At 43.5% G+C, this 27,406-nt stretch overlaps 1 protein-coding gene across 4 annotated transcripts; it reads left to right on the forward strand.

The window, feature by feature from the left end:
- The first annotated feature begins 607 nt into the window (after nucleotides 1–607).
- Nucleotides 608–21,483, forward strand: LOC126355128 (uncharacterized). Of its 4 annotated transcripts, XM_050005310.1 has the most exons (4): nucleotides 613–2,020; nucleotides 4,160–4,313; nucleotides 5,556–6,174; nucleotides 18,725–21,483. In XM_050005310.1, the coding sequence occupies exons 3-4, from the start codon at nucleotides 5,800–5,802 to the stop codon at nucleotides 19,115–19,117; spliced, it is 768 nt and encodes a 255-aa protein (XP_049861267.1). In that variant the 5' UTR covers nucleotides 613–2,020; nucleotides 4,160–4,313; nucleotides 5,556–5,799; the 3' UTR covers nucleotides 19,118–21,483. The 4 variants fall into 4 exon arrangements, with proteins under 4 accessions (XP_049861268.1, XP_049861267.1, XP_049861265.1 ...); XM_050005311.1 differs by having other exon boundaries at nucleotides 608–4,313; nucleotides 18,709–21,483; XM_050005308.1 differs by having other exon boundaries at nucleotides 613–4,313.
- The last annotated feature ends 5,923 nt before the right edge of the window (nucleotides 21,484–27,406 follow it).

The following is a 27,406-nucleotide window of genomic DNA, read 5'->3' on the forward strand; positions in this document are numbered from 1 at the left end:
GGGGGGGGGAATTTATAAATTGTCTGCTTTGAAACTATTGCCAAGTTCCATAGTTAATTGTCTATCACTGTTCAATGCCCAACTAGAGTTGAGTTCGAGTTATCTAATTAAAAAGTTCATTTCAGTCTAATAGAAGGTAGTCCTCTATCTGAATTCTAAACGATGTTTTAGATGAAGTAAATGTTTCGTTTCACTGCGTCGTAGTAGATCGCAATTATCAATCCTCGAAAAACCAACTAACCGCGCCTACATATACTAGTATTCAAAGAAGTCTGACCAGCTTCGGCTAACTCTCGTAACGTAGTTCCAATTGATCAAATTTTCCTTAGCCATTACTCACGATTTTCAAAGAGTACTCACACGAAGTATTCTTTGAGATCGTTGGTTCTACTTTACTAATTTCAATTATAATGATATTGCGATTTACTATGATTTTGAGTTTGGCTTTACTGAGATTGTATCTTTTTTTTGTAAGTTGATAAATTACTACATCTAAGGTTTTTGTTTCAATTAGTGGCTATTATCCAAATAATAGTGTTAAATGGAACTTTGGTTACTTGTTAACTTTTCATGGAATTTGGAACTTGTTTTAGGTAAATTTTTGGGCTATTGGTTGCCATTTTTTCTTTTTTCATTTTTCGGCCGAGGAAGTGGTATTACAAGGTCCTGCGCGAAACATTTCCGTTAGTGTATTTAAACCATTTCCTGGATCACCCCTTGTTTTCTTCTTCTTTAAACACAGTGCCAGAGAAAACGTTAGAAAAGCTTTATTTGCATTTCTAGCCATTCCTATTGGTGGCTAAATACGGCATACACGAAAAGTGTGTGCTTCTAAGGTAAGATTAAATTGACAAGCTTTACCGGTACGTGTGCGGGCTTGTTTGATACGTCCGTGGCTAGACAAGAGCAAAGTTGGCCTTTAGGTTGGAATTAATAAGTTTCAAAAAGGTTCACTGTTCATTCGAAGAAAGTAGATGTAATCATCGGGTGCTGAAGGTAATATTTCCTTTAGCATATTTTCAAGGGTAAATCTCTCATGCCCTATACCATACTCATGTTTCTTCTGCTACTTCTTTAAACACAGTGCGAAAGTCAATGCCACGAATACTTTGCCTGCATATGTGACAGTACTCGTTACGCTCAAAATGCACACGAAGACGAATATCTGATACGTGGGGAGGCGCCGGTGCCAGTTGCTTTCTCCGTTCGATTCACCCGTATCAATTGTTTCCCTCTGGCGTTGCTAATCTTTGCCTCGTTGGCCGGTGGTGGTGCTGGTGAGCTGGCGGGCAGACTGGGTTTTGGCTTCGGAACGGCCGGTACGTGTCGCTGCTGATCAGAGAGTGAAACTTCTGTTTGCGTAGAGTTAGCTGGATTTGACCGGTGTATGTGGTTCAGAGTGCGGAAGCAGGCCTGTTATTGCAGGTTCCTGAGGCGTGACCGGGCCATAGACGTCTACCGAGGACGCTGAGCTATGTGTTATTCATTTTGGCTAGTGGAGTTGAACTATGTACCACGCAGCTGTCTATTGAAGAAGTAGACATTCAAGCTTTCTAGTTTTGCAATCGGACCTACCCGTGTTATCACTAGCTTCTGCCTTTTCTTATGAGTGTCAATACTGTATTGGAACTGTGACGTACTGGTGTAATAATATTATGCTTTGTATTATCGTTGCCCTTTTAAAACTAGTCTGTTTGTGCTGGGGCAGTTTTACATATTTTGAAATTTGAACTCTACAGTTAATTCTTTTAACCATTTTTAATTTGCCATTGTCTTAATGTGATCTATCTTTGCAGAATTTTGTCTTACTATATTACGGGGCTGTTAGCATTGTTTCTTTTGGCTGTGGCTGTGTGTTTGTGCTTTTCTGTTGCAGCACTGCAGCAGGCACCTAGTTCCGGTCTAAATCGATGTCCGGAGTACGACGCCTTGGCCGACCAGTACCAGAGGGAACGGAGGTTCTTCTGGCCGCGGGGAAAATGGCAACCGATACGGCGGCCACTGAGTTCTTCGGGTTGCAGTGAGTGGGGATCTTGCATTAAGTTAAGTTTCCTGTGCATTGGGACGCCAAGGCGTCTGTACCGTTTGCCATACTGCTTATATATTTACCTTCAAAACCATAAAGGTAGGAGACTAGTCTTCTGAATTAAACCTTACTTGCAGCGGGAGTTGGACTTACGTACATGTTAAAATACTTGATGGGTAGCGGAAATAGGAAATTATGTGAATTATCCTATTGCGTTTGCGCAAGTGACCTATTTAAAAGAAACTTATTTCACCTTTATTATTCAAGTGCCATTTGTTAAATGAAACTGATTTTACCTTTTATTATTGAAGTGGTTACAGTTAGTATAGAAGTTATGAGAAGTTCTTGTTTGCAAGTAATTCAATCAGAAAGGTTTTGTGTAATGTATTTTTCTGACTTGTGTATCCTGTTCAAAGGAAACTTATTTCACCTTTATTATTCAAGTGCCATTTGGTAAATGAAACTGGTTTTGCCTTTTATTATTGAAGCGCTTACAGCTAGTATGGGAGTTCTTGTTTGCACCTAATTCAATTAGAAAGGTATTGTGTAATGTATTTTTATGACTTGTGAATAAGACACACTCGTACAAAATTTTTTGGTAAATACTGTGCCCTTTGGGTTAAACCAAGGGTTTCCAAACTACGGCCCGCAGGCCGAAACCAGCCCGCGAGGTCCGGCAAATCGGCCAGCGTTAGCTGGCCGGACATCCCCGATGTGTAATGACATCTGTTCTTCGAGCCACAGTGTTTGCCGACAAACTTACGTTTTTAAATAAATTAACTTTTTCTGGACACATTTCTTCTGCTGTTGCAACAATGCAGTTCATAATTAATTCACCGTCGGCTTACACTGTTTCGCTACTAAACGAGCCACACGAACACTAGCACGAGTTGCTGCATGTTGTTCAGCATTTACTTTCTTAAACAGCGACTGCTGGGTTTTTAGCTGACGTTTCAGAGACTCATACATTTCTAATCGTTTGCGTCCTGTAAACTTGGAGTAATTCTGAGAGTGCTGTCTCATAATGACGTTTTATGTCGTATTCTTTGAAGACTGATATGGCTTCATTGCAAATAATACACATTGGTTTGTTGCTTGACTCCACCACGAAATATTGACATCCCCACTCCTCTTTAAAAATTCTACATTCACTATCAACCTTTCGTTTCTTTTCCATATTTGTACGGAACTCCACCAAAGATTGTAACCTGAAAATAAAATTGTGCTATTTAATACTAATGAAACTAGGGAGCAGTCTGCCTAAACAAAATGCAATGAATTTATTTTTAAGGTACTTTAATTACTAAATTAAATACAATTACACTGTACTTCCACTGAAAAAGACAGTGAAAACATACACAAATCGTCCTGTACGTATTTCGATTTTCAGATTTTCCTTGTCTCTTCGAATTCAAACTTTGATTTGTCCAACACTTCGTCTCGGCTACTAGTACAGCGCATAAAACACTAAAAAACTAGTGAGCCACTCGCAACATAGACACAACCACACAACAGAACTATCAAATATATATGCTCTGGCTCGGCTACTAGCTACAAGACTACGTAACTAAACTTATTGTTGCGCCGCTTGAAATAACTATGCGTTGACATACTCTACCTCTGTTACGTCTTGCAGCAATTGTGTTGCTAACAGTGATTTTGAGATTTCGTTAACTTTCTCAGGACGCTTTCGTGAAGAATGTGCAGTGCCATACTTTTTTGTCGGTGAAATTCGCCAGAATAAAATACGCCAGAATTTCGGTCAGGTACGTCCTACAATCAAAATTATGTAATTAAATAAAAATCGTAGTTCGTGTCAGTGCTAGCTATTGCCACAATCTTAGATTTTTGCGATTTCCTCTTTCCTTTAGCCTTACATTACGGTGATCATGGAGTGCTAGGGTGCTTTAATCCGACTAGGTAGATCTGACTTCGTGGAGGTGTCAGTGTGGCCCGCGGACTAAAAGTTTGGAGACCCGTGGGTTAACCCTTTATTTGGCAGTGTTGCTCTCAAGCAACATCAAATTTACGTTGGCCTTATGGGACAACAAGCACTTCCTAGTGATTGTTACTGGCATAGATGCCTCCAGGCAACGTTCCTTTACACACTGCGAATGCCAGTTGTTGTAATAGTTCCAGGTTTTCCACACGAGATGTCAGTTTGTGCAGTGGTGTTACAGAGATCTCCTCACGTGAGCAACAGGGGTGTCTTATTTTGGTTCTGAAAGAGTGGATTTCAATAAAGTGCCAGTAACCTTAGCAGATTTTCTTCACGAAATATCCAGAGGTGAGTTTACAGCAGAAATATTTCAATCTAATATTGTTTTGAATTACGTAAATAGTATAAAACTTTTATGTTGCCTGTGAGCAACATAGCCCATAGTTGGAACTTGTGCCATTACTATATTTCATATGCTTACGGCAGATATTCAAAACAATAAAATCGTGACACTTGCAAGCTCATTTTGTGGTGTCCAACCACTCTCAACAGTAAAATGATGGGACAGCAATGAAAAAAGAAGAATTGATGTGCCCTGTCCCAGTATTGTACGTCAGTACAACAAGCGCATGGGAGGAGTTGATCTTGCTGGCATGCTGACAGAGCTCTACAGAGTACCAATGAAAACTAGGTGTTGGTACATGAGATTGTTTGGATTTGTGCTATATCTGACTGTTGTAAATGCCTGGCTGGTATTAATCTCTGGACAAGAAGACCTCACTGAAGTCATTCAGGGCTGATATTGCCAATGGTTTAATGTTTTCAGGGAAAGGGAAAGTAGGAAGGCCCTCAATAGACATAACACCACCACAAAAGAAGAGGAGGAAGCCAACAGCTCCGACTGTTACACAAGATGTCCGATTTGATGATATGGAGCATTGGCCTGTATGCAGCCCCAAAGGCCGTTGTCGTTTTGTCCATCTGGATTTTCTACAGTCGTGTTCAAAATGCAATCTAGTATTGCGTTTCGTTCCAAAGAGGAACGGTTTCCATAAATTCCATTGCAAAAAGAACTAGAAGGGAAAATGAAACAGTTCTATTACACAGCAGGAATGCATAAATGTATTTATAAATTAAATTATTCACGTACAGGAAACCTTTTGCTTGAGGTTATTGGCAAACACTTTTTTTCTATAATATGTGTAAATGTGGTCAACTGCTGGCAATGTTGCTTGTAAGCAACATTTCATAATTTTCATAATTTTTGTCAAAAATTTCTAAAGCTGACTGAATTGTATTTCTTTAAGCATAATAAATAATATAAGCACTGAAAAATAATTGTTTTTATTTTCACCATTTGCCGAATAAAGGCATAAATTGTTGATCAGTAATAAATTAGTTGTACCTTGCAAGTCCTCTATACTTGTTATTATTTCACTTGTCACCGATTTGCACGTAAACTCCACGTTGCAATCGTCTGCTTGAAAGTAAGGTTAAACTGAGAAACGTTGTTTTAATGTTTACGCCATATGCGTGGCTAGATAAGAGAGATTTTGTCAAACGAGTTTGTTCGTTTGCGGGGGCTTCAAGACAGGCCCGCCTACAGCGTGCAAATACGACCGAACTTCCAGCCCGGCGCGGAGGAAACGTGTCGAGTAGCGCGCAAGGTCGAGGCCGAGCCGCCGACGGCGCAGACTGTTCCAGAAGGTCTGTTTCCGTACGACCGGCCGTGACGTCGCGGCTCGCAATTGGACGGCGCGGCTCCGCGACCGGGCGGGCCCCTCTGCCGTCTATATAGAGGCGGGCGGAGCGCCGCGCGCGCGCCAGTGGCGGCATGGCGTACTACCGACGTAACACGCTGCGCTGCGAGTTCGCGGGCGGCGCCGACCGGCCGACGGAGCGCGAGGTTCACCGCTGGGTGCGCACGCAGCTGCGCGTGCCCGACAAGGAGCTGAAGGCGCTGCAGCTGCACACCCAGCACGCCGTCGCCTTCCTCAAGCTGCGCTCGGACGCCGCCTTCCTGCAGCTGGCGGAGCGCCTCTGCGGCGGCGGCGGCGGCGCCGCCGCGCTGCAGCTGCAGTCGGGGAAGCTCACGCCGGTGCGCGTCTCCGTGGCCGACGACGACGGCGGCGTCGAGGTGCGCGTCTTCGACGTGCCGCTAGAGGTGCCGGACGCCGAGTTCAGGCGCGCGCTGGCGCCCTACGGCAAGGTGCGTCCACTGACGGCAGCAACCGATTCGTAACAATCCAGTTGTCGGTAAGCAATCGACTCGTTCAGATATAGTTTTACGTGTCTGTCAGATTACTAACCATTCGCTCCTTTCGAGTGAAACAAGTGCGTGAGAGCAAACGAATGAACAGTCGATATAGTGCGTTGTAGCTTTGCATGTTGACCGAATTATTCGTTCTATATTTTTACTCGGGGCAACGACCTCGCTGCAGCGGATACAGCGGTTCCCGTGAGATCACCGAAGTTAAGCGCTGTCGATCGTGGTCGGTACTTGGATGGGTGACAATCTGGGCCGCCATGCGCTGTTGCCAATTTTCGGGGTGCACTCAGACTCGTGATGCCAATTGAGGACCTACTCGACCGAATAGTAGCGGTTTTGGTCAAGAATACCATCATAACGGTCAAGAGAGCGGTGTGCTGACCCTACGCCCTTCCTATGTGCATCCTCCTCTGAGGATGACATGGCAGTCGGATGGTCCCGGTAGGCCTCACGTGGCCTGAAGATGGAGTGCTTTATCTATATGTTGTTGTGGTCTTCAGTCCTGAGACTGGTTTGATGCAGCTCTCCATGCTACTCTAACCTGTGCAAGCTCCTTCATCTCCCAGTACCTACTGCAGCCTACATCCTTCTGAATCTGTTTAGTGTATTCGTCTCTTGGTCTCCCTCTACGATTTTTATCCGTCACGCTGCCCTCCAATACTGAATTGGTGATCCCTTGATGCCTCAGAATATGTCCTACCAACCGATCCCTTCTTCTGGTCAAGTTGTGCCACAAACTTCTCCTCTCCCCAATCCTATTCAATACCTCCTCATTAGTTACGTCATCTACCCAACTAATCTTCAACATTCTTCTGTAGCACCACATTTCGAAAGCTTCTATTCTCTTCTTGTCCAAACTATTTATCTTCCATGTTTCACTTCCATACATGGCTACACTCCATACAAATACTTTCAGAAACGACTTCCTGACACTTAAATCTATATTCGATGTTGAACAAATTTCTCTTCTTCATAAACGCTTTCCTTGTCATTGCCAGTCTACTTTTTGTATTCCCTCAGCATCACCCGCCTTAATTTGACTACATTCCATTATCCTCGTTTTGCTTTTGTTGATGTTCATCTTATATCCTCCTTTCAAGACACTGTCCATTCCGTTCAACTGCTCTTCCAAGTCCTTTGCTGTCTCTGACAGAATTACAATGTCATCGGCGGACCTCAAAGTTTTTATTTCTTCTCCCTGGATTTTAATACCTACTCCGAATTTTTCTTTTGTTTCCTTTACTGCTTGCTCAATATACAGATTGAATAACACCGGGGAGAGGCTACAACCCTGTCTTACTCCCTTCCCAACCACTGCTTCCCTTTCATGTCCCTCGACTCTTATAACTGCCATCTGGTTTCTGTACAAATTGTAAATAGCCTTTCGCTCCCTGTATTTTACCCCTGCCACCTTTAGAATTTGAAAGAGAGTATTCCAGTCAACATTGTCAAAAGCTTTCTCTAAGTCTACAAATGCTAGAAACGTAGGTTTGCCCTTCCTTAATCTAGCTTCTAAGGTAAGTCATAGGGACAGTATTGCCTCATGTGTTCCAACATTTCTACGGAATCCAAACTGATCTTCCCCGAGGTCGGCTTCTACTAGTTTTTCCATTCGTCTGTAAAGAATTCGCGTTAGTATTTTGCAGCTGTGACTTATTAAACTGATAGTTCCTTAATTTTCACATCTGTCAACGCCTGCTTTCTTTGGGATTGGAATTATTATGTTCTTCTTGAAGTCTGAGGGTATTTCGACTGTCTCATATATCTTGCTCACCAGATGGTACTGTCAGGACCGGCTCTCCCAAGGCCGTCAATAGTTCCAATGGAATGTTTCTACTCCCGGGGCCTTGTTTCGATTCAGGTCTTTCAGTGCTCTGTCAAACTCTTCACGCAGTATCGTATCTCCCATTCCATCTTCATCTATATCCTCTTCCATTTCCATAATATTGTCCTCAAGTACATCGCCCTTGTATAGACCCTCTATATACTCCTTCCACCTTTCTGCTTTCCCTTCTTTGCTTAGAACTGGGTTTCCATCTGAGCTCTTGATATTCATACAAGTGGCTCTCTTTTCTCCAAAAGTCTCTCTAATTTTCCTGTAGGCAGTATCTATCGTACCCCTAGTGAGATAAGCCTATATTCAAAACGAAATCAGTCTGTACTCTTCCTCTTGGTCCTGACGGCAAGTCTGAATGCGATGTTCTAGTGGTTTCCACAAGGCGAAAATTGGGTTGGTCAACCGTCCAAGGAATATTAACAAATGCTAACAAATTATTTTTAACGAAAAAATACTTCCGAAAAATGGCAGTATGTGCTTAAAAAAGTCACCAAACAAACGAAAGAACAATCGATAAAGTCCGTTGTAGCTTTGCATGTTGACCGAATTATTCGTTCTTTATTTTCAAACGAAATCAGTCTGTACTCTTCCTCTTGGTTCTGACGGCAAGCCTGAACGCGATTTTCTAGAGGTTTCCAGAAGACGAATGTTGGGTGGTCAACCGTCCGGAGTGGACGAGCGGCTCAGTCCGGAACTGCGCAACTGCTACGGTGGCAGGTTCCAATCCTGCCTCGGGCATGGATGTGTGTGATGTCCTTAGGTTAGTTAGGTTTAAGTAGTTCTAAGTTCTAGGGGACTGATGACCTCAGATGTTAAGTCCCATAGTGCTCAGAGCAGGTTGAACCAATCGTCCAAGGAATATTAACAAATGATAAGATATTTTTGACGAATAAATCCTTCCGAAAAATGGCAGTACGTGCTTTTAAAGTCACCAAACAATTTTTAAAAAAAGTGGCATTTACAAGCTTTCTCTTGATATAGCGGAGATGTTGAGTCGCAGAGAGGCACAACAAAAAGACTGTCACAAACTGAGCATTCGGACGGCAACATCTTTGTCGAAGCAAGACAACAGATACGCACACACACACACACACACACACACACACACACACTCATGCAAACACAACACACCCACACGTGACCACAATCTCTGGCCCCAACATTTATCGAAACAGATTATCAATGTTGAACGCAAAATCGGGGGAAGGTGGCGGGAGATGAGGAGAGAGCTTAAATAAATTTAAATTAAGAAAGTAATTGTGCAATTATCTAACTATAAATTACAATGTAGCAGCAGTAATTATACTTCATAAATCAATCGAAAATCGTTACTTTATCCCACAACTACGAAAAATTCGTGCTTCAGTTTGTAAGTAGGATGTTTAGGTTTTTTTTTAATTTTTAACGCCGCTTAGCGCTCGGTATGAAAAATCACTGGCTGTGCTGTGCTCATTCTGTGTTTAGTTTGCATTGTTGTCTGCCATTGTAGTGTTGAGCAGCGGCAGCTGGATGCTAACAGCGCGTAGCGTTGCGCAGTTGGAGGTGAGCCGCCAGCAGTGGTGGACGTGGGGAGAGAGATGGCGGAGTTTTGAAATTTGTAAGAATTGGTGTCATGCACTGATATATATATTATGACTATTAAGGTAAATACATTGTTTGTTCTCTATTAAAATCTTTCATTTGCTAACTGTGCCTATCAGTAGTTAGTGACTTCCGTAGTTTGAATCTTTTATTTAGCTGGCAGTAGTGGCGCTCGCTGTATTGCAGTAGTCGAGTGACGAAGATTTTTGTGAGGTAAGTGATTTGTGAAACGTATAGGTTAATGTTAGTCAGGGCCATTCTTTCGTAGGGATTTTTGGAAGTCAGATTGCGTTGCGCTAAAAATATTGTGTGTCAGTTTAAGCACATTCGTGTATAATTGTTCAAAGAGGACGTTTCACATAGACCAGTCTTGTAGAAATTTTGTAAGGGGACGTTTCAAGTTCATAAATATATAAATTTTTAAACTGCTTCATTTGTAAAAATATGCATTAGCTCTTCCAGGTGGAGGATAAGCTATTTCCACCAGAAAAAGTAGGCACCGCTAGCTGTAGCTCATACACAGCTTGCTTCGTTGACGATGTTACAAATTTTCAGAGACTATGGAAAACGGTAAATATATCAGTCTGAGATAATGGACCCTAGTCCGGAGAGTGATACCTCTTAAACTGGAATAAACGCACCAGTATTGTCGTTGTTAAAACTGCACGATAGGCAATTTTTAAGAGATGGTAGTACGGACCAAATAAGAAAAAATATCTAGCAAACACGGACTCTAAAATGTATACCTGAACAGCTATGAGCACTTGTTCACTTTCGCTTCTGTGGAAACCCATCATGTAACATATTGCGCATACATAGGAGAAGAAATCCACTACTGTACAGCTACACTATTGATGACAAACACCTGGAGACAGCGTCTGCCGCAAAATATCTACACCTAAGTATCCAGAGCGACCTTAAGTGGAATGACCGCATAAAACAGATAGTGGGAAAGCTAGACACCAGACTCAGATTCATCTTAAGGATGTGTAACTTATCCACGAAAGAAGTGGCTTATTAGGCCCTTGTTCGCCTGATTCTTGAGTATTGTTCATCTATCTGGGATCCCTGTTAGGTAGGACTGGTAGAGGAGATAGAGAAGATCCAACAAAGATCGGCATGTTTCGTCACGGGATCGTTTAGCTGGGTAGAAACCGTTGCGGAGATACTGAGTAAACTCCACTGGTAGACGTTATCAGAGAGGCGTTGTGGATCACAGAGAGATTTGCTATTGAAATTTCGGGACAGCACTTTACAGGAGGAGTCGGGCAGCATATTACTTCCCCTCACATACATCTCGTGTATTTACCACGAGAAGAAAATTCGGGAAATTAGACCCAATACAGAGGCTTACCGACAATCATTCTTCCCACGCACTATTCGCGAGTGGAACAGGGTTGGAGGGATCAGATAGAGCTAAAGTACCCTCCGCCACACACCATTAGGTGGCTTGTGAAGTATGATGTAGATGTACTGAGCAAGTGCCTGTAGCTGTTATGATATGCGTTTTACAGCAGCCCATATTTACTGGACTTTCTTTTCATTGTTTTGGTCTTCACTACCTCCGTCAAAATACTATGAAAACCAAAGACTTTGCAGTAGAACAGATGTGCTTCACAGTATCACAGATGAACAAGCTCTTAAGGTATACATTTCATATCATATGTTTACTACACATTCTTTTCTGTTCTGGTGACAGCATCACCTCTGAAAGTTGCCTAACCTCCTATCTTACCAACAACAATACCGGTACATGTATTCCACTGTCAGAAGTGTGACAACGATTTTCGCTCATAATTTTCGACTGGTTGTTTCCTGATCAGGGTCAAACGTACCAGAGTGAGCGAAAAACAGTCATACATAGTGTTTATATATATATATACACCTGTATATATACATATATACATATATATATTAACCTAACCTAACATCTCCGAAAACCAATTCCTACTGAGATATGGGCCACTTCACTTGTGACGAGTTCTGCGTAGTATCAGTGGTGCACGCCATCTTACTGCTGCAATAAATTACCAACGCTATTGGAGAACGTTACCGTTGCACAATGACAACAACTGTATGTATGCGTTATGGGACAGCACCCTGCTATCTGCAGATCGTATGATAGTACCTCACCGTGGCTTCCCATGGACGATAGTTTAGTAGAGGATGTCTGATAGCTTGGCTCGTTCATTGGACTTGAGCTGTTGTATTTCTGCGTACGGAGATATTTAAAAGCATTGATATATGCTTACCCAGTTGACAGTGCGCAGTTGTTACAGGAGGTTGCGATCAATGCATGTGGACCAATCCGAATGGAACCACGTGTATTTGAAAGAGTGTGTGGTTCAGTGACAAACAGATTTCAAGGATGCGTTGCGATGGGCGGTAAACGCATGTAACAATGCCTATCGTTATTTTAATAATGTCTGAAAAATAGACATAGGTGACGATATTGCAGCTGTACTAAATTTATGAAATTTTACAATCGGAAAGGAATTTCGTAAACCGGGAGCACCCTGGTGCAGTTCACCCAGTAAGAAAAATCCCTGGTAGACTCCACAGAGGTTACGATGGCCAATGCGCTGTCACCATTTTTGTCCAAATCACTGGGTGAGGCGGGTTAATTGATTAGTTCAGAAGGGGGTCCCAGCATTAATTGCCCTCTTTCGGTCGGTCGACGACAAAAGATTCCTTGCGCACCCCCTTAAATCTTTCTCAAACTATTTTAAAGAAGCTATTCGATAACAATATTTTATTCTTGGCTTACTTATAGCTTTATGTATCAGCTTCATGATGACATGCCCATCATTTCTTTAATTGTCATAGTTATTGCGATAGTTGCTTTTAAGTAATACACTACGCGAAATTCAGAAAAGTTAGCAATAATAAATAGGGGTCACTATGATTTTGCGTTTGGTGCATATTACATAATTCGTGGCTATGTGAGATTCAGCTAACATATTGAATTTTTCCGTAGAGTTGGGTGGAGGTTTCTCTCTGTCACCAGACTTGAGAAAGTTGATCTTATGTAGAGCACTCATTTTCGACCATACGCGCCAGCTACAAAGCTAGAATGAAATATTCCTCGTATTTCTGAGACACAGAAACGACATTTTTTGCAAATGATAGTACGCAAAGAGAAGAAGAGTATTTGGGCACATTGTTATCATGAGAAACATCATTATGAGAGTTGTCTGTAATTGATGAAAGGAGAAATGCTGTGTATTTTGGTGCAACGTAAGTGAAGACATCAAACGTTTCTTTTTTTTTACTCAGAATATGCTTTTTCATAAGCTATTGGCGTTACTTTTCCTGGTCTCTTCACTTAATAAAATTAATAAACCATTGTTTCATAATTCTTTCGCAGTTGCGTCTGCGTAACATGTTAGCCAAGTTAGACTATGTAAACTCCACTAAGTTTTGGCAAAAGAAGCAAATTTTAACATGGCAGCAAGAGAAATGTAAAATTTACTCAAAATTCGGCACCTATGACGCTTCTCTGACTGTAACAAGCCAGGCGAAAATAAATCGTTATTTTTGTTCAATTTCCTCAGAACCCGTTTTAAATACCGACCAGCACAGATATGACAGCAGACCCTATCGAATGGTCATCATGCAACCGTGGCCGTGGAGGGGCTCCACTTCCTACCACTTTACCCACACATGCTCTGCCGACTGCTCCTCTACCGGTTACGTTATTCTGTGTAAACACCAGTACTGGGTAGATGTCACATGACATTAGCAATTAGCTACCGTGTTGACATACTCGGCAATTTAGTCGGACATCAGCATGTGGGTACTGAAATTTAGATCGGCTGTTGATCTGTTACTTCTACATCTACATCTACATCTACATTTATACTCCGCAAGCCACCCAACGGTGTGTGGCGGACGGCACTTTGCATGCCGCTGTCATTACCCCCCTCCCCCCCTTTTCCTGTTGCAGTCAAGTATGGTTCGCGGGAAGAACGACTGCCGGAAAGCCTCCGTGCGCGCTCGAATTTCTCTAATTTTACATTCGTGATCTCCTCGGGAGGTGTAAGTGGGGGGAAGCAATATATTCGACACCTCATCCAGAAACGCATCCTCTCGAAACCTGGACGGCAAGCTACACCGCGATGCAGAGCGCCTCTCTTGCAGAGTCTGCCACTTGAGTTTGCTAAACATCTCCGTAACGCTATCATGCTTACCAAATAACCCTGTGACGAAACGCGCCGCTCTTCTTTAGATCTTCTCTATCTCCTCTGTCAACCCGACCTGGTACGGATCCCACACTGATGAGCAACACTCAAGTATAGGTCGAACGAGTGTTTTGTAAGCCACCTCCTTTGTTGATGGACTACATTTTCTAAGTACTCTCCCAATGAATCTCAACCTGGCACCCGCCTTACCAACAATTAATTTTATATGATCATTCCACTTCAAATCGTTCCGTACGCACACTCCCAGATACTTTACAGAAATAACTGCTACCAGTGTTTGTTCCGTTATCATATACAATAAAGGATTCTTCTTTCTACGTACTCGCAATACGTTACATTTGTCTATGTTAAGGGTTAGTTGCCACTCCCTGCACCAAGTGCCTATCCGCTGCAGATCATTCTACATTTCGCTGCAATTTTCTAATGCTGCAACTTATCTGTATACTACAGCATCATCGGCGAAAAGCTGTATGGAACTTCTGAAACTATCTACTAGGTCATTTATATGTATTGTGAAAAGCAATGGTACTGTAACACTCCCCTGTGGCACGCAGGAATGTTACTAAACCATACTGCACCGCCACTGTGAATCTTCGCTGTATCATCTTGTCTCGAATTTCCTACCCATTCGTGTACGAATATGTGACACTTTATTAAACACCCTGTGTAGCTGACGTTGTGTAACGACTAGTTTTGTCCTGCTGTTTCATTCGAACGAAAAAAATCCAGTGGAGTAGCCGTCTGTTACACTACTGACCATTAAAATTGCTACACCACGAAGACGACGTTCTAGAGACGCGAAATTTAACCGAAAGGAAGAAGATGCTGTGATATGCAAATGATTAGCTTTTCAGAGGATTCACACAAGGTCGACACCGGTGGCGAGACCTACAACGCGCTGACATGAGGAAAGTATCCAACCAATTTGTCATACACAATCAGCAGCTGACCGGTGTTGCCTGGTGGAACGTTGTTGTGATGCCTCGTGTAAGGAGGAGAAATGCGTATCATCACGTTTCCGACTTTGATAAAGGTCGGATTGTAGCTTATCCCGATTGCGGTTTATCGTATCGCGACTGCTGCTCGCGTTGGTCGAGATCCAATGACTTAGCAGAATATGGAATCGGTGGGTTCAGGAGGGTGACACGGAACGCCGTGCTGGATCCCAACGGCCTCTTATCACTAGCAGTCGAGATGACATGCATCTTATCCGCATGGGTGTAACGGGTCGTGCAGCCACGTCTCGATCCTTGAGTCAACAGATGGGGACGTTTGCAATACAACAACCATCTGCACCAACAGTTCGACGACGTTTGCAGCAGCATGGACTATCAGCTCAGAGACCGTGGCTGCGGTTACCCTTGACGCTCCATCACAGGCAGGAGTGCCTGCGATGGTGTACTCAACGACGAACCTGGGTGCAAGAATGGGAAAATGTAATTTTTTCGGATGAATCCAGGTTCTGTTTACAGCATCATGATGGTCGCATCCGTGTTTGGCGATATCGCGGAGAACGCACATTGGAAGCGTGTATTCGTCGTCGCCATACTGGCGGTACACCCGGCGTGAAGGTGGGGGAAGCCATTGGTTACACGTCTCGGTCACCTCTTGCTCGTATTGACGGCATTTTGAACAGTGGACGTTACATTTCAGATGTGTTACGACCCGTGGCTCTACCCTTCATTCGATTCCTGCGAAACCCTACATTTCAGCAGGATAATGTAGGGCCGTATGTTGCAGGTCCTGTACGGGCCTTTCTGGATACAGAAAATGTTCGACTGCTGCCCTAGCCAGCACATTCTCCAGATCTCTCACCAATTGAAAACGTCCGGTCAATGGTGGCAGAGGAACTGTCTCGTCACAATACGCCAGTCACTACTCTTGATGAAATGTGGTATCGTGTTGAAGCTGCATGGGCAGCTGTCTCTGTACGCGCCATCCAAGCTCTGTTTGACTCAATGCCCAGGCGCATCAAGGTCAGAGGTGGTTGTTCTGGGTACTGATTTCTCAGGATCTGTGCACCGAAATTGAGCGAAAATGTAATCACATTTCAGTTCTAGTATAAATAAACAGGGTGATTCACCTAACGTTACCACAGGAAATATTTCGTAAACCACATCAAATACTGACGAATCGACTCCACAGACCGAACGTGAGTAGAGGGGCAACCATAAAAAAAACCATAAAAAATGCACTGAAGTATGTTTTTTAACACAAACCTACGGTTTTTAAAAATGGAACCCCGTTAGTTTTGTTAGCACATCTGAACATATGAACAAATATGTAATCAGTACCGTTTGTTGCATTGTAAATTATTAATTACATCCGTAGATATTGTAACCTAAAGTTGACACTTGAGTACCACTCCTCCGCTGTTCGATCGTGTGTATCGGAGAGCACCGAATTACGTACGAATCCAAATGGAACGGTGATGGATCTTAGGTACAGAAGAGACTGGAACAGCACATTACGTCCACATGGTAACAGCTTTTTACTGGTCTTTTTCACTGACGCACATGTACATTACCATGAGGGGTGAGGTACACGTACACACGTGGTTTCCGTTTTCAATTACGGAGTGTAATAGAGTGTGTACCGACATGTCAGGCCAATAGATGTTCAATGTGGTGGCCATCATTTGCTGCACACAATTGCAATCTCTGGCGTAATGAATGTCGCACACGCCGCAGTACATCCGGTGTAATGTCGCCGCAGGCTGCCACAATACGTTGTTTCATATCCACTGGGGTTGTAGGCACATCACGGTACACATTCTCCTTTAACGTACCCCATAGAAAGAAGTCCAGAGGCGTAAGATCAGGAGAACGGGCTGGCCAATTTATGCGTCCTCCACATCCTATGAAACGCCCGTCGAACATCCTGACAAGGGACAGCCTAGTGTTAATTGCGGAATGCGCAGGTGCACCATCATGCTGATACCACATACGTCGACCCGTTTCCAGTGGGACATTTTCGAGCAACGTTGGCAGATCATTCTGTAGAAAGGCGATGTATTTTGCAGTGCTGTCCGATGCACACGATCGAACAGCGGAGGAGTGGTACTCAAGCGTCAACTTTAGGTTACAATATCTCCGGATGTAATTAATATTTTACCATGCAACAAACGGCACTGATTACGTATTTGTTTATATATTCGGATGTGCTAACAAAACTAATGGGGTTACATTTAAAAAAAAACGTAGGTTTGTGTTAAAAAACATACTTCCGTGCATTTTGGTACGGTTTGTATTATACAATTACACTAGCCCCTCTCCTCACGTTCGGTCTGTGGAATCGGTTCGTCAGTATTTGATGTGGTGTACGAAATACACTCCTGGAAATTGAAATAAGAACGTGAATTCATTGTCCCAGGAAGGGGAAACTTTATTGACACATTCCTGGGGTCAGGTACATCACATGGTCACACTGACAGAACCACAGGCACATATACGCTGGCAACAGAGGATGCACAATGTCGGCACTAGTACAGTGTATATCCACCTTTCGCAGCAATGCAGGCTGCTATTCTCCCATGGAGACGATAGTAGAGATGCTGGATGTAGTCCTGTAGAACGGCTTGCCATGCCATTTCCACCTGGCGCCTCAGTTGGACCAGCGTTCGTGCTGGACGCGTAGACCGCGTGAGACGACGTTTCATCCAGTCCCAAACATGCTCAATGGGGGACAGATCCGGAGATCTTGCTGGCCAGGGTAGTTGACTTACACCTTCTAGAGCACGTTGGGTGGCACAGGATTCACGGGGACGTGCATTGTCCTGTTGGAACAGCAAGTTCCCTTGCCGGTCTAGGAACGGTAGAACGATGGGTTCGATGACGGTTTCGATGTACCGTGCACTATTCAGTGTCCCCTCGACGATCACCAGAGGTGTACGGCCAGTGTAGGAGATCGCTCCCCACACCATGGTGCCGGGTGTTGGCCCTGTGTGCCTCGGTCGTATGCAGTCCTGATTGTGGCGCTCACCTGCACGGCGCCAAACACGCATACCACCATCATTGGCACGAAGGCAGAAGCGACTCTCATCGCTGAAGACGACACGTCTCCATTCGTCCCTCCATTCACGCCTGTCGCGACACCACTGGAGGCGAGCTGCACGATGTTGGGGCGTGAGCGGAAGACGGCCTAACGGTGTGCGGGACCGTAGCCCAGATTCATGGAGACGGTTGGGAATGGTCCTCGCCGATACCCCAGGAGCAACAGTGTCCCTAATTTGCTGGGAAGTGGCGGTGCGGTCCCCTACGGCACTGCATAGGATCCTACGGTCTTGGCGTGTATCCGTGCGTCGCTGCGGTCCGGTCCCAGGTCGACGGGCACGTGCACCTTCCGCCGACCACTGGCGACAAAATCGATGTACTGTGGAGACCTCACGCCCCACGTGTTGAGCAATTCGGCGGTACGTCCACCCGGCCTCCCGCATGCCCTCTATACGCCCTCGCTCAAAGTCCGTCAACTGCACATACGGTTCACGTCCACGCTGTCGCGGCATGCTACCAGTGTTAAAGACTGCGATGGAGCACCGTATGCCACGGCAAACTGGTTGACACTGACGGCGGCGGTGCACAAATGCTGCGCAGCTAGCGCCATTCGACGGCCAACACCGCGGTTCCTGGTGTGTCCGCTGTGCCGTGCGTGTGATCATTGCTTGTACAGCCTTCTCGCAGTGTCCGGAGCAAGTATGGTGGGTCTGACACACCGGTGTCAATGTGTTCTTTTTCCCATTTCCAGGAGTGTATATCCAGCTGTAACGTTATTGGACTCACCCAATATTTGCCCAATGAATACCCGTTTATCATGTGCATTTATTCTTGGTGTAGCAATTTTAATGGCTAAGAGCAGTGGGTTGCCCTGACAGGTGCGCCACGTGCGGCGCGAGGTGTCTGCGCCCGGCTGCGCGTACCGCGTGGCGACGGGCGTGCGCTCCCTGCGGCTGGTGCCGCACGACGGCGCCGGCCCCGGCTGGGAGCCGCCGCTGCAGCTGCCGGAGACGCTGGTGATCGGCGGGCACCGGGCGGCGCTGCAGCTGAGCCGCGAGGCGTCGTGGTGCGCCACGTCGAGCCGCGAGGACGGCGCGTGCCGCGGCTGCGACGCCGGGTCGCCGCTGCGGCCGCCGCGCCGCTGCCCCCGCGACGTGGCGCTGGTGCGCGCCTTCCTGGCGCACAGCGGCGAGTGGCCGCCGCCCGATGACGTCAGCGGCGCCGCGCCCGCCGAGGACGCCTGCCACCTGGAGCAGCGGCGCGCCGCGTAGCCGCCCGGGTCTCTGCCCCGCAGGGCGGGACACCGAACGAGTCGCCGCGACCGGCGCTCACTTCACTGCAGTCGTCCACAGCAGCGAAGAGGTCAGCAGAGGTGATCGTCCAATATCAGTCTGAGCCGTCTGTTCACCACACTCTTGCAGTATCGTCTACGATATAACACCCGGCATACCAGAGGGCGCTACCCGCACGAAACTGACTTACCTTACAGGTCGATTCACGCTGGACGTCGAACGGAACGGAGGGGAAAGTCACTTTCGAATGGCGCTGTGTTCGCGTCAGACGCAACGTCACTTAGCCCATTACTGACAGGTGTGAGCGAGTATATGATAATCCATCTGTATTATACAGTGTCTGAATATAGTATCAGGATTTAGGTACTAGCACTGCAGGGGTCCTCTTCTCGACGACTCACTGAGGTCTCATTCAAAAGGGAACTGGTTTAGTTACTTTAGTGTTATATAATGACACAGCATAATATCGAAAATAACTTTATTCAGACAAACATCGTCGTGAAACAGAATGAGATTTTCGCTCTGCAGTGGAGCGTGCGCTGATATGAAACTTCCTGGCAGATTAAAACTGTGTGACATACAAAGGTCCGAACTCGGGACCTTTGCCTTCGCAGGCAAGTGCTCTACCGACTGAGCTATCCGAGCACGACTCACGCTCCGTCCTCACAGCTTTAATTCCGCCAGTGCCTCGTGTCCTTGTTCTGCAACGTTCGCAGGAGAGCTTCTGTGAAGTTTGGAAAGTAGGAGACGAGGTACTGGTGGAAGTAAAGCTGTGAGGACAGGGCGTGAATCGTGCTTCGGTAGCTCAGATGGTAGAGCTGTTGCCCCCGAAAGGCAAGGGTGCAGAATTCGAGTCTCGGTCCGGCACACAGTTTTAATGTCAGCAAGTTTCATGGGCGTGAAAGCCTATGAACGTATGAGAAATGAAGGAATGGGAAAAATGCCCTCTCTCCAAACATTTCCAAAGCATTTCAACATCTGTTTTATCACGAAAATGAAACATACAGCAATGTCCAACAATATATACAAGGCACCGCCATTTTATTTTACCCTCGGACTCTTCTTTTCTTTCCAAGTGCCAATAAAGTTCAAATAAACTGTATTTCTCTTCATAGATATTTATCTGCATCATCAGAGCTGAAAAAAACCTATATTTGACGAACTTGTTTTAGCCTATTGCTGTTTGCATTCATTCATAGTGTTGGCCTTTCGTTTGTCCAAAAGACTTCTGGCGTCTCTTGGAGTACTGCTAAAACGTTTGTCAGTAAAATGAAAGATCTCGGTGTCGAATTCCACATTTCAGTCCAAGTTTAACCTGGCCTTCACCTCTCAGTGAGGTGAGCATTTGCCACGACCGAAACGTGGCTCTCATTCCACGTTAAACTGTAGTTCGAGTATGATTACAGCGGCAGGCTAGGTACACGGTAGTCGTCGAAGTCACATACAATCGAGAGATTTGTACAAGGCCACTGAGCCACGCGAAATTGTTATTTTTCACATTTTATATATATTTAGCCTATTTGGTGTCAGAAAAATTATAGGAAAAATAACAGTTTGAAGCACTCTACGCGTAACGTAATGAGAACGGGGTACATGTTTCTATGATCTTTTCATTCTGAATGGTCGACAGTTTCAGGTGTTGAATTATGACCATTTCTCCCAGAACCATCCTGAATAACTTTTAAGTTTTTTTCCCCTAAATGTGAAGCCTGCCATCAGTTACGTCCTACTCACGCAATGCAAATGACAGGGCAAGCTCATGTGGGTATTGTGAGTCACATTTTGATTGTCTAAGAGAACGATTGAATTTTTGGAGTGTACAGAATGCTGTATTCGAAAAATGGCAGTACTGTTCACTAAACTTAACATGTATTTACAATGTTTCCTTCTTTCCTGAGATACCTTGTGATATTACATTTTATACTATGAAGCTGTATAGAACATCAAAAACTCAGACAGTGCTGATTTTGACATATTGTATACTTTAACTGTTGTCTAGTCAGGCGGTTTGTATTGTACCTAACAACGTATTTCAGCTCAGTTTCCTGTGTTGAATATATTATAACGCCCTACTAAAAAACTATGTGTCAGTTTTCAACCTACTTCACTACAGAACATCCTTCTCTATCTCCTCATATCTGACAGCATTATGTGCTCATCTGCAATGTGCCCTGTTCCAGTCCTAGACTTACCTGTTCATTTTACTCTGATTTTGGATCACATTTTTCTTCCTCAGATTTTCAGAGCAGCAATTGCTTAAATTTTTCAGGATTCTCTTAATTTTTGTAACGTAGAAGTTTAGATCTGGAAATATGTGATTAAACAGCAGAATGGTTACTGCATAATTAAGGAGTGACATTTTGCATGGATATAAGATGTTACAGCTGGTGCTGCTAACTGCATTATAAGCTCTTGAAACTCACTTGTAAGATGAATGGAGGAAAAAAGGACAAAAGTTAATCAGTACTGACTAGTCAACGAAAGTGGAAGTGCAAAATTGCCTTACGCAAAAGTGTACATAGTTTCATACAATCTTCCATTTACGCGTAGAGTTACTAGACTTTTTTTTATTGAAGCACTTGTTTACACTGTTGTCGGAGTATATTACTTTTTAACCACTACGCTCCAAGTTCTCGAAAAATTCGGAAACAAAAACTTAAGAAACGAGTATGGCATACACCTCTTTCGGGGATATTACCGAGCAATGAGTAGGGGGTACAAGAACTCGTAATTTCAAATGACACTTTCAACTTGCAATGGAGTGTGCGCTTATATGCAACTTCTTGCCAGATTAAAACTGTGTGACGGACTGAGAGTCAAACTCGAGAACTGTGGCTTTCGCGGGCACTACCGACAGCGCTACCCAAGCACGACTCACGGCTCCTCCTCATATGTGTACTTCCACCAGTACCACCTTGCATACTTCACACAAACTCTCATGCGAAACTGCGAGGAGTGCCCGTGAGTCGTGCTTGGGTTGCTCAGCCTGAAAGTCAAAGGTCCCGAATTTGAGCCTCAGTCCGGCACACAGTTTTCATCTGCAGGAAGTTTCAGCTCGTCGTTTGTCTACCACACATTGCAAGTACGGAATTGTCACATACTGCGCAGTGGAGACGGGATGCAAAGAAAGAACATCTACAGGACCAGAGCAACAGTTCAACACTTCCAGTAAATGTCTCGTTTATGCGGTAGCACATTCCATGATAATTTGGTAGTGAAAAATTAAAATAGCAATAAGTAACGGAAATTCACCGAAAATTGTAATAGGAGAAATACAGTCCGCTACGAACGCATCTGTAAATATTATGAAGTTAACGAATTTCAGGTACGTATGCAGGTAAGATGACTTATGTTGTATAGGTGAAATAAAATAGTTTGACTGACTCAGCGATTGTTTTTTCTTTTTTATTTATAAATGTAGCAGCATGAGAAGAGTTCCATCTCTGACACATGAAACGATAATAGCGCTTTTAATATTCAAGGTAAGGTAATATGAGCACGGCTCGTCGTAGTATGTAAGAACATAAAACTTTTCATTTCTCGAACATGTTTCCAGTTCCCAAAGGACTAGCTATTTACCCTAAAGCTAAACCAGCACACAAGTTTGTTTCATCCCAAATAGTGAAATTTGACAGCATTCCAAGATATCACTATCGTGTTGCACGAATAAGTGATTTGAAAGCGAAATGTCACTCTACAACTACAACAAAAATTCTTTCAGACACATTTTCGGAATATGGTTGTATTTGACGGACGAAAGTAAGTGGTTATTATCTAGGCTCCTTAGTACAAGTACAGTTAATTTCAGCAGCTTACACGATGACAGTCTGGTACATTTTCCAACTTAAAGGCTTAAACTTGTATAAAATATAGTCATGTGAGGAATGGTTCTGCTTTGCAAGAATAATGATGAAAGTTTTAGTGGTTTCCTAGCAAAGTTACGTTTGGAACATGCAATGAGAAACTCTAGACATACAGATTTTCCAAGTAACTTCACTCAAACTGAAGATCACACAAAGAAATTACATTTTTAATCTGCTATATAGCCAGAAATATGGAATTGAAATTAAACAGAACGAGATAAAATTCTTATGGATGGTGTAAAGTCATAACGGATTGGCGTTTTGATGTCACCTAAATCGCAAGTGACTAGTAATTAAAAGACAAATAAATATTTCAACAAGCATTACAAATGCAAATTTAATTCATTCACTATACCGGCATATGCAAACATCTTTGGATATACAGACATGTCAACACCACTTATCACTCTAATTCAGGTTCCCAAACTTTTTCTCTGACAAACACTTTGAGAATTCTGGTACTTTAATGAAACACGTTGTTTATTTTGAAAGATAAAGAAATTTTAAAAAATGAGACAAATTTGTTTTATTCATTGGTTACTTCAATTTTAAATCATACTAATACAGGAATCATAGCAAAATTTTAGAAAATGATTAGAATCTTCAAAACGCTGAGAAAAACCGCTATGTTATCAACAGTTTTTCGACGGTCTTGTTCCCACTGAACGCTTACAGGTGCTGCGACGGCAAATAACATGGGTGACCTGAATATTCTCTACTCATGCTGTGTATTTAAACTTTGATTGCAGGAGTGTACTGTGCTATGGTAGATACTTTAATGATTCGATATACGATGTGGCCATCACAACGTCTAGCTGACTGAATGTACTTCTTCTGTTAATTTCTGCTTAACAAGGAAAACTTCCAACCTGAGCCGATGTATTTATTCAAATATTTGGCAGCCAGTGATCTCTTTAGGTCTTACTTATATGACCAAAGCGGCGCACAGATATACTCGCACTTACACTTACAGAGCAAAGAATACAATAAATATATAACAAATAAAATACACAAAATATTACAGGGTGTTACAAAAAGGTACGGTCAAACTTTCAGGAAACATTCCTCGCACACAAAGAAAAAAAAATGTGTAATGTGGACATGTGTCCGGAAACGCTTACTTTCCATGTTAGAGCTCATTTTATTACTTCTCTACAAATCACATTAATCATGGAATGGAAACACACAGCAACAGAACGTACCAGCGTGACTTCAATCACTTTGTTACAGGAAATGTTCAGAGTGTCCTCCGTTAGCGAGAATACATGCATCCACCCTCCGTCGCATGGAATCCCTGATGCGCTGATGCAGCCCTGGAGAATGGCGTATTGTATCACAGCCGTCCGCAATACGAGCACGAAGAGTCTCTACATTTGGTATCGGGGTTGCGTAGACAAGAGCTTTCAAATGCCCCCATAAATGAAAGTCAAGAGGGTTGAGGTCAGGACAGCGTGGAGGATATGGAATTGGTCCGCCTCTACCAATCCATCGGTCACCCAATCTGTTGTTGGGTAGCGTACGAACACTGCGACTGAAATGTGAAGGAGCTCCATCGTACATGAACCACATGTTGTGTCGTACTTGTAAAGGCACATGTTCTAGCAGCACAGGTAGAGTATCCCGTATGAAATCATGATAACGTGCTCCATTGAGCGTAGGTGGAAGAACATGGGGCCCAATGAAAACATCACCAACAATGCCTGCCCAAACGTTCACGGAATATGTGTTGATGACGTGATTGCACAATTGCGTGCGGATTCTCGTCAGCCCACACATCTAGATTGTGAAAATTTACAATTTGATCACTTTGGAATGAAGCCTCATCCATAAAGAGAACATTTGCACTGAAATGAGGATTGACACATTGTTGGATGAACCTTTCGCAGAAGTGTATCCGTGGAGGCCAATCACCTGCTGATAGTGCCTGCACACGCTGTACTTGGTACGGAAACAACTGGATCTCCCGTAGCACTCTCCATACAGTGACGTGGTCAACGTCCCCTTGTACAGCAGCAACGTCTCTGATGCTGACATTAGGGTTATCGTCAACTGCACTAAGAATTGCCTCGTCCATTGCTGGTGTCCTCGTCGTTCTATGTCTTCCCCAGTCGCGAGTCATAGCTTGGAATGTTCCGTGCTCCCTAAGACGCCGATCAATTGCTTCGAACGTTTTTCTGTCGGGACACCTTCGTTCTGGAAATCTGTCTCGATACAAACGTACGGCGCCACGGCTATTGCCCCGTGCATACATCAAATGGGCATCTGCCAACTCCGCATTTGTAAACATTGCATTGACTGCAAAACCACGTTCGTGATGAACACTAACCTGTTGATGCTACGTACTGATGTCCTTGATGCTAGTGCTGTAGAGCAATGATTCGCATGTCAGCACAAGCACCGAAGTCAACATTACCTTCCTTCATTCAATTGTGCCAACTGGCGATGAATCGAGGAAGTTCAGTACATACTGACGAAACTAAAATGAGCTCTAACATGGAAATTAAGCGTTTACGGACTCATGTACACATAACATCATTTCTTTATTTGTGTGTGAGGAATGTTTCCTGAAAGTTTGGCCGTACGTTTTTGTAACACCCTGTATAACTGCTGCTGCTCTGCTAATTGCTGCCAGTTAATGGTAAGGTGTGGAAGGAGCTAGATAAGTGGGAGGGTTTCTCAAAATACGGTTTCCAGGAATAATTTACAGAAAATAAATGAACAAGATAGATTTGCTGATGTGTGTCAGCAGACCAGCGGACTAAAAGTTCAGATCAGTCGTAATAACGAAGCGTCATGTTTTGTGTGCAATAGTAGCATATGACGAGCTGAGTCCTAACTGGAATTAGATTAATTGTAACGCTGATTAGTACCTGAATACAGTGAAAATTAATGACATCTCTGTATGTAGTCTCAACTTAAACTAGGCGTCAACCAAACGAAAGTCTTCTGATAAATTTCACTGCAAGATATAACTTTAATTTTGTTTTACCTGAGTAAATTACTATAGTCTTTAATTACATCTGTAGTTTTCTCAAAACGTTTTAAATAAATAATTCTCTCAACGTCAAGGTGTGGCAAAAAGGAAGGAAGAAGATATTACTCCATGTACACCCCCTGAGATAAATACAAATCCGATTACGCCATCTGATTGTGTTCTCAGTGAGACGGAAAATCATATATACTAATGCAACTCATATTCGTATTAACGTTGTTACTTTGTTCTGAAGAGAATACTATCACTGTCTGTGCAATTCGTCTCACTTTATCTGTTATTAGAATAAAGATTCCGTTGTTACTTGATATAAATAAAGATGTATTCATTTCCAGAATAAATCCCAAGTTCGAGTCTCGGTCCGGCACACAGTTTTAATCTGCCAGGAAATTTCATGTATTCATTTGCCTAAGCTGTCTCGTCGCTGCCGTGAAGTGTGTCTCTGGATCCGACGCTATGTTGTCCTTGAAAACTGCTGATCCGCTGCAAGATGAAGGTGATAATTAGTAAAATGTTAACGAAACCTGAAATAAGACTTTACAGTTGCCTCGTCGCGTCGATTCATTGCAGGACACACAAAAGAAATGAACTTTAACTGTTGTCAGACTGGGTGTGGGACTGGATCGAATCTGCGACCCGTACTGCACATCCGAGTTTCTTACTTGAACCAAATGTGCTTATCAGTTGTCTCCTTGTCCGTAAATCTGTTACATCGTTTCATTTTATTCTACTGGATCCAAGCTTCTAGAAATACACTCTAAGACATAAAAAGGTCGCACCACAAAATCTATATATCGAGGGACATTTAGTTCTTGTCCATCCTCATGCGAGTCCAGCGTTAAGCAATGCGCGACCACGTTCAGTTAACTAACTAATAATAACTTTTGTAACATTTAAAACACTCCCTGTTTTTAAGATAATTCGTAAAAAGTTTGCCTGGTAAACGATGTTTTTTCTATACTGATGTAATGCCCCATGGCAATCTAGAATTCGTTTGGAGAGAAACAGGACACTTAGAGAAAAAAAGGAAATAAAGTTGCATGCAAAAATCATGGCATATAGAATATTTACATGTGAAAGCACTATATTTCTTTTTTATGTCATGCAGAAATAGATAAATCGATAAAAAATGATACAAAGTCCTTTCTGTAGATACACTTTTAACAATTGATTAAACACAGTTGAATTTACAATTTTAATCTAGTATTTACCGAAGCTTAATTTAACAGAGAGGAAAAACGTAACGGAGTTTGTTCATGTAATATTAAGAGGCATTCTGTACTACATATTTGTTGATTTCTGGTGATTTCCTGTGTTTCCAGCAGGGTCATCAGAATATAAAATTCCACGTTCTACATCATACGAATGATTTCATGCCAAAAATGATCTGCAAAGGCTGAATCTATCTTTGTT

Source organism: Schistocerca gregaria, chromosome 3 (assembly GCF_023897955.1).
Source record: "Schistocerca gregaria isolate iqSchGreg1 chromosome 3, iqSchGreg1.2, whole genome shotgun sequence".
Classification (NCBI taxonomy): domain Eukaryota; kingdom Metazoa; phylum Arthropoda; class Insecta; order Orthoptera; family Acrididae; genus Schistocerca; species Schistocerca gregaria.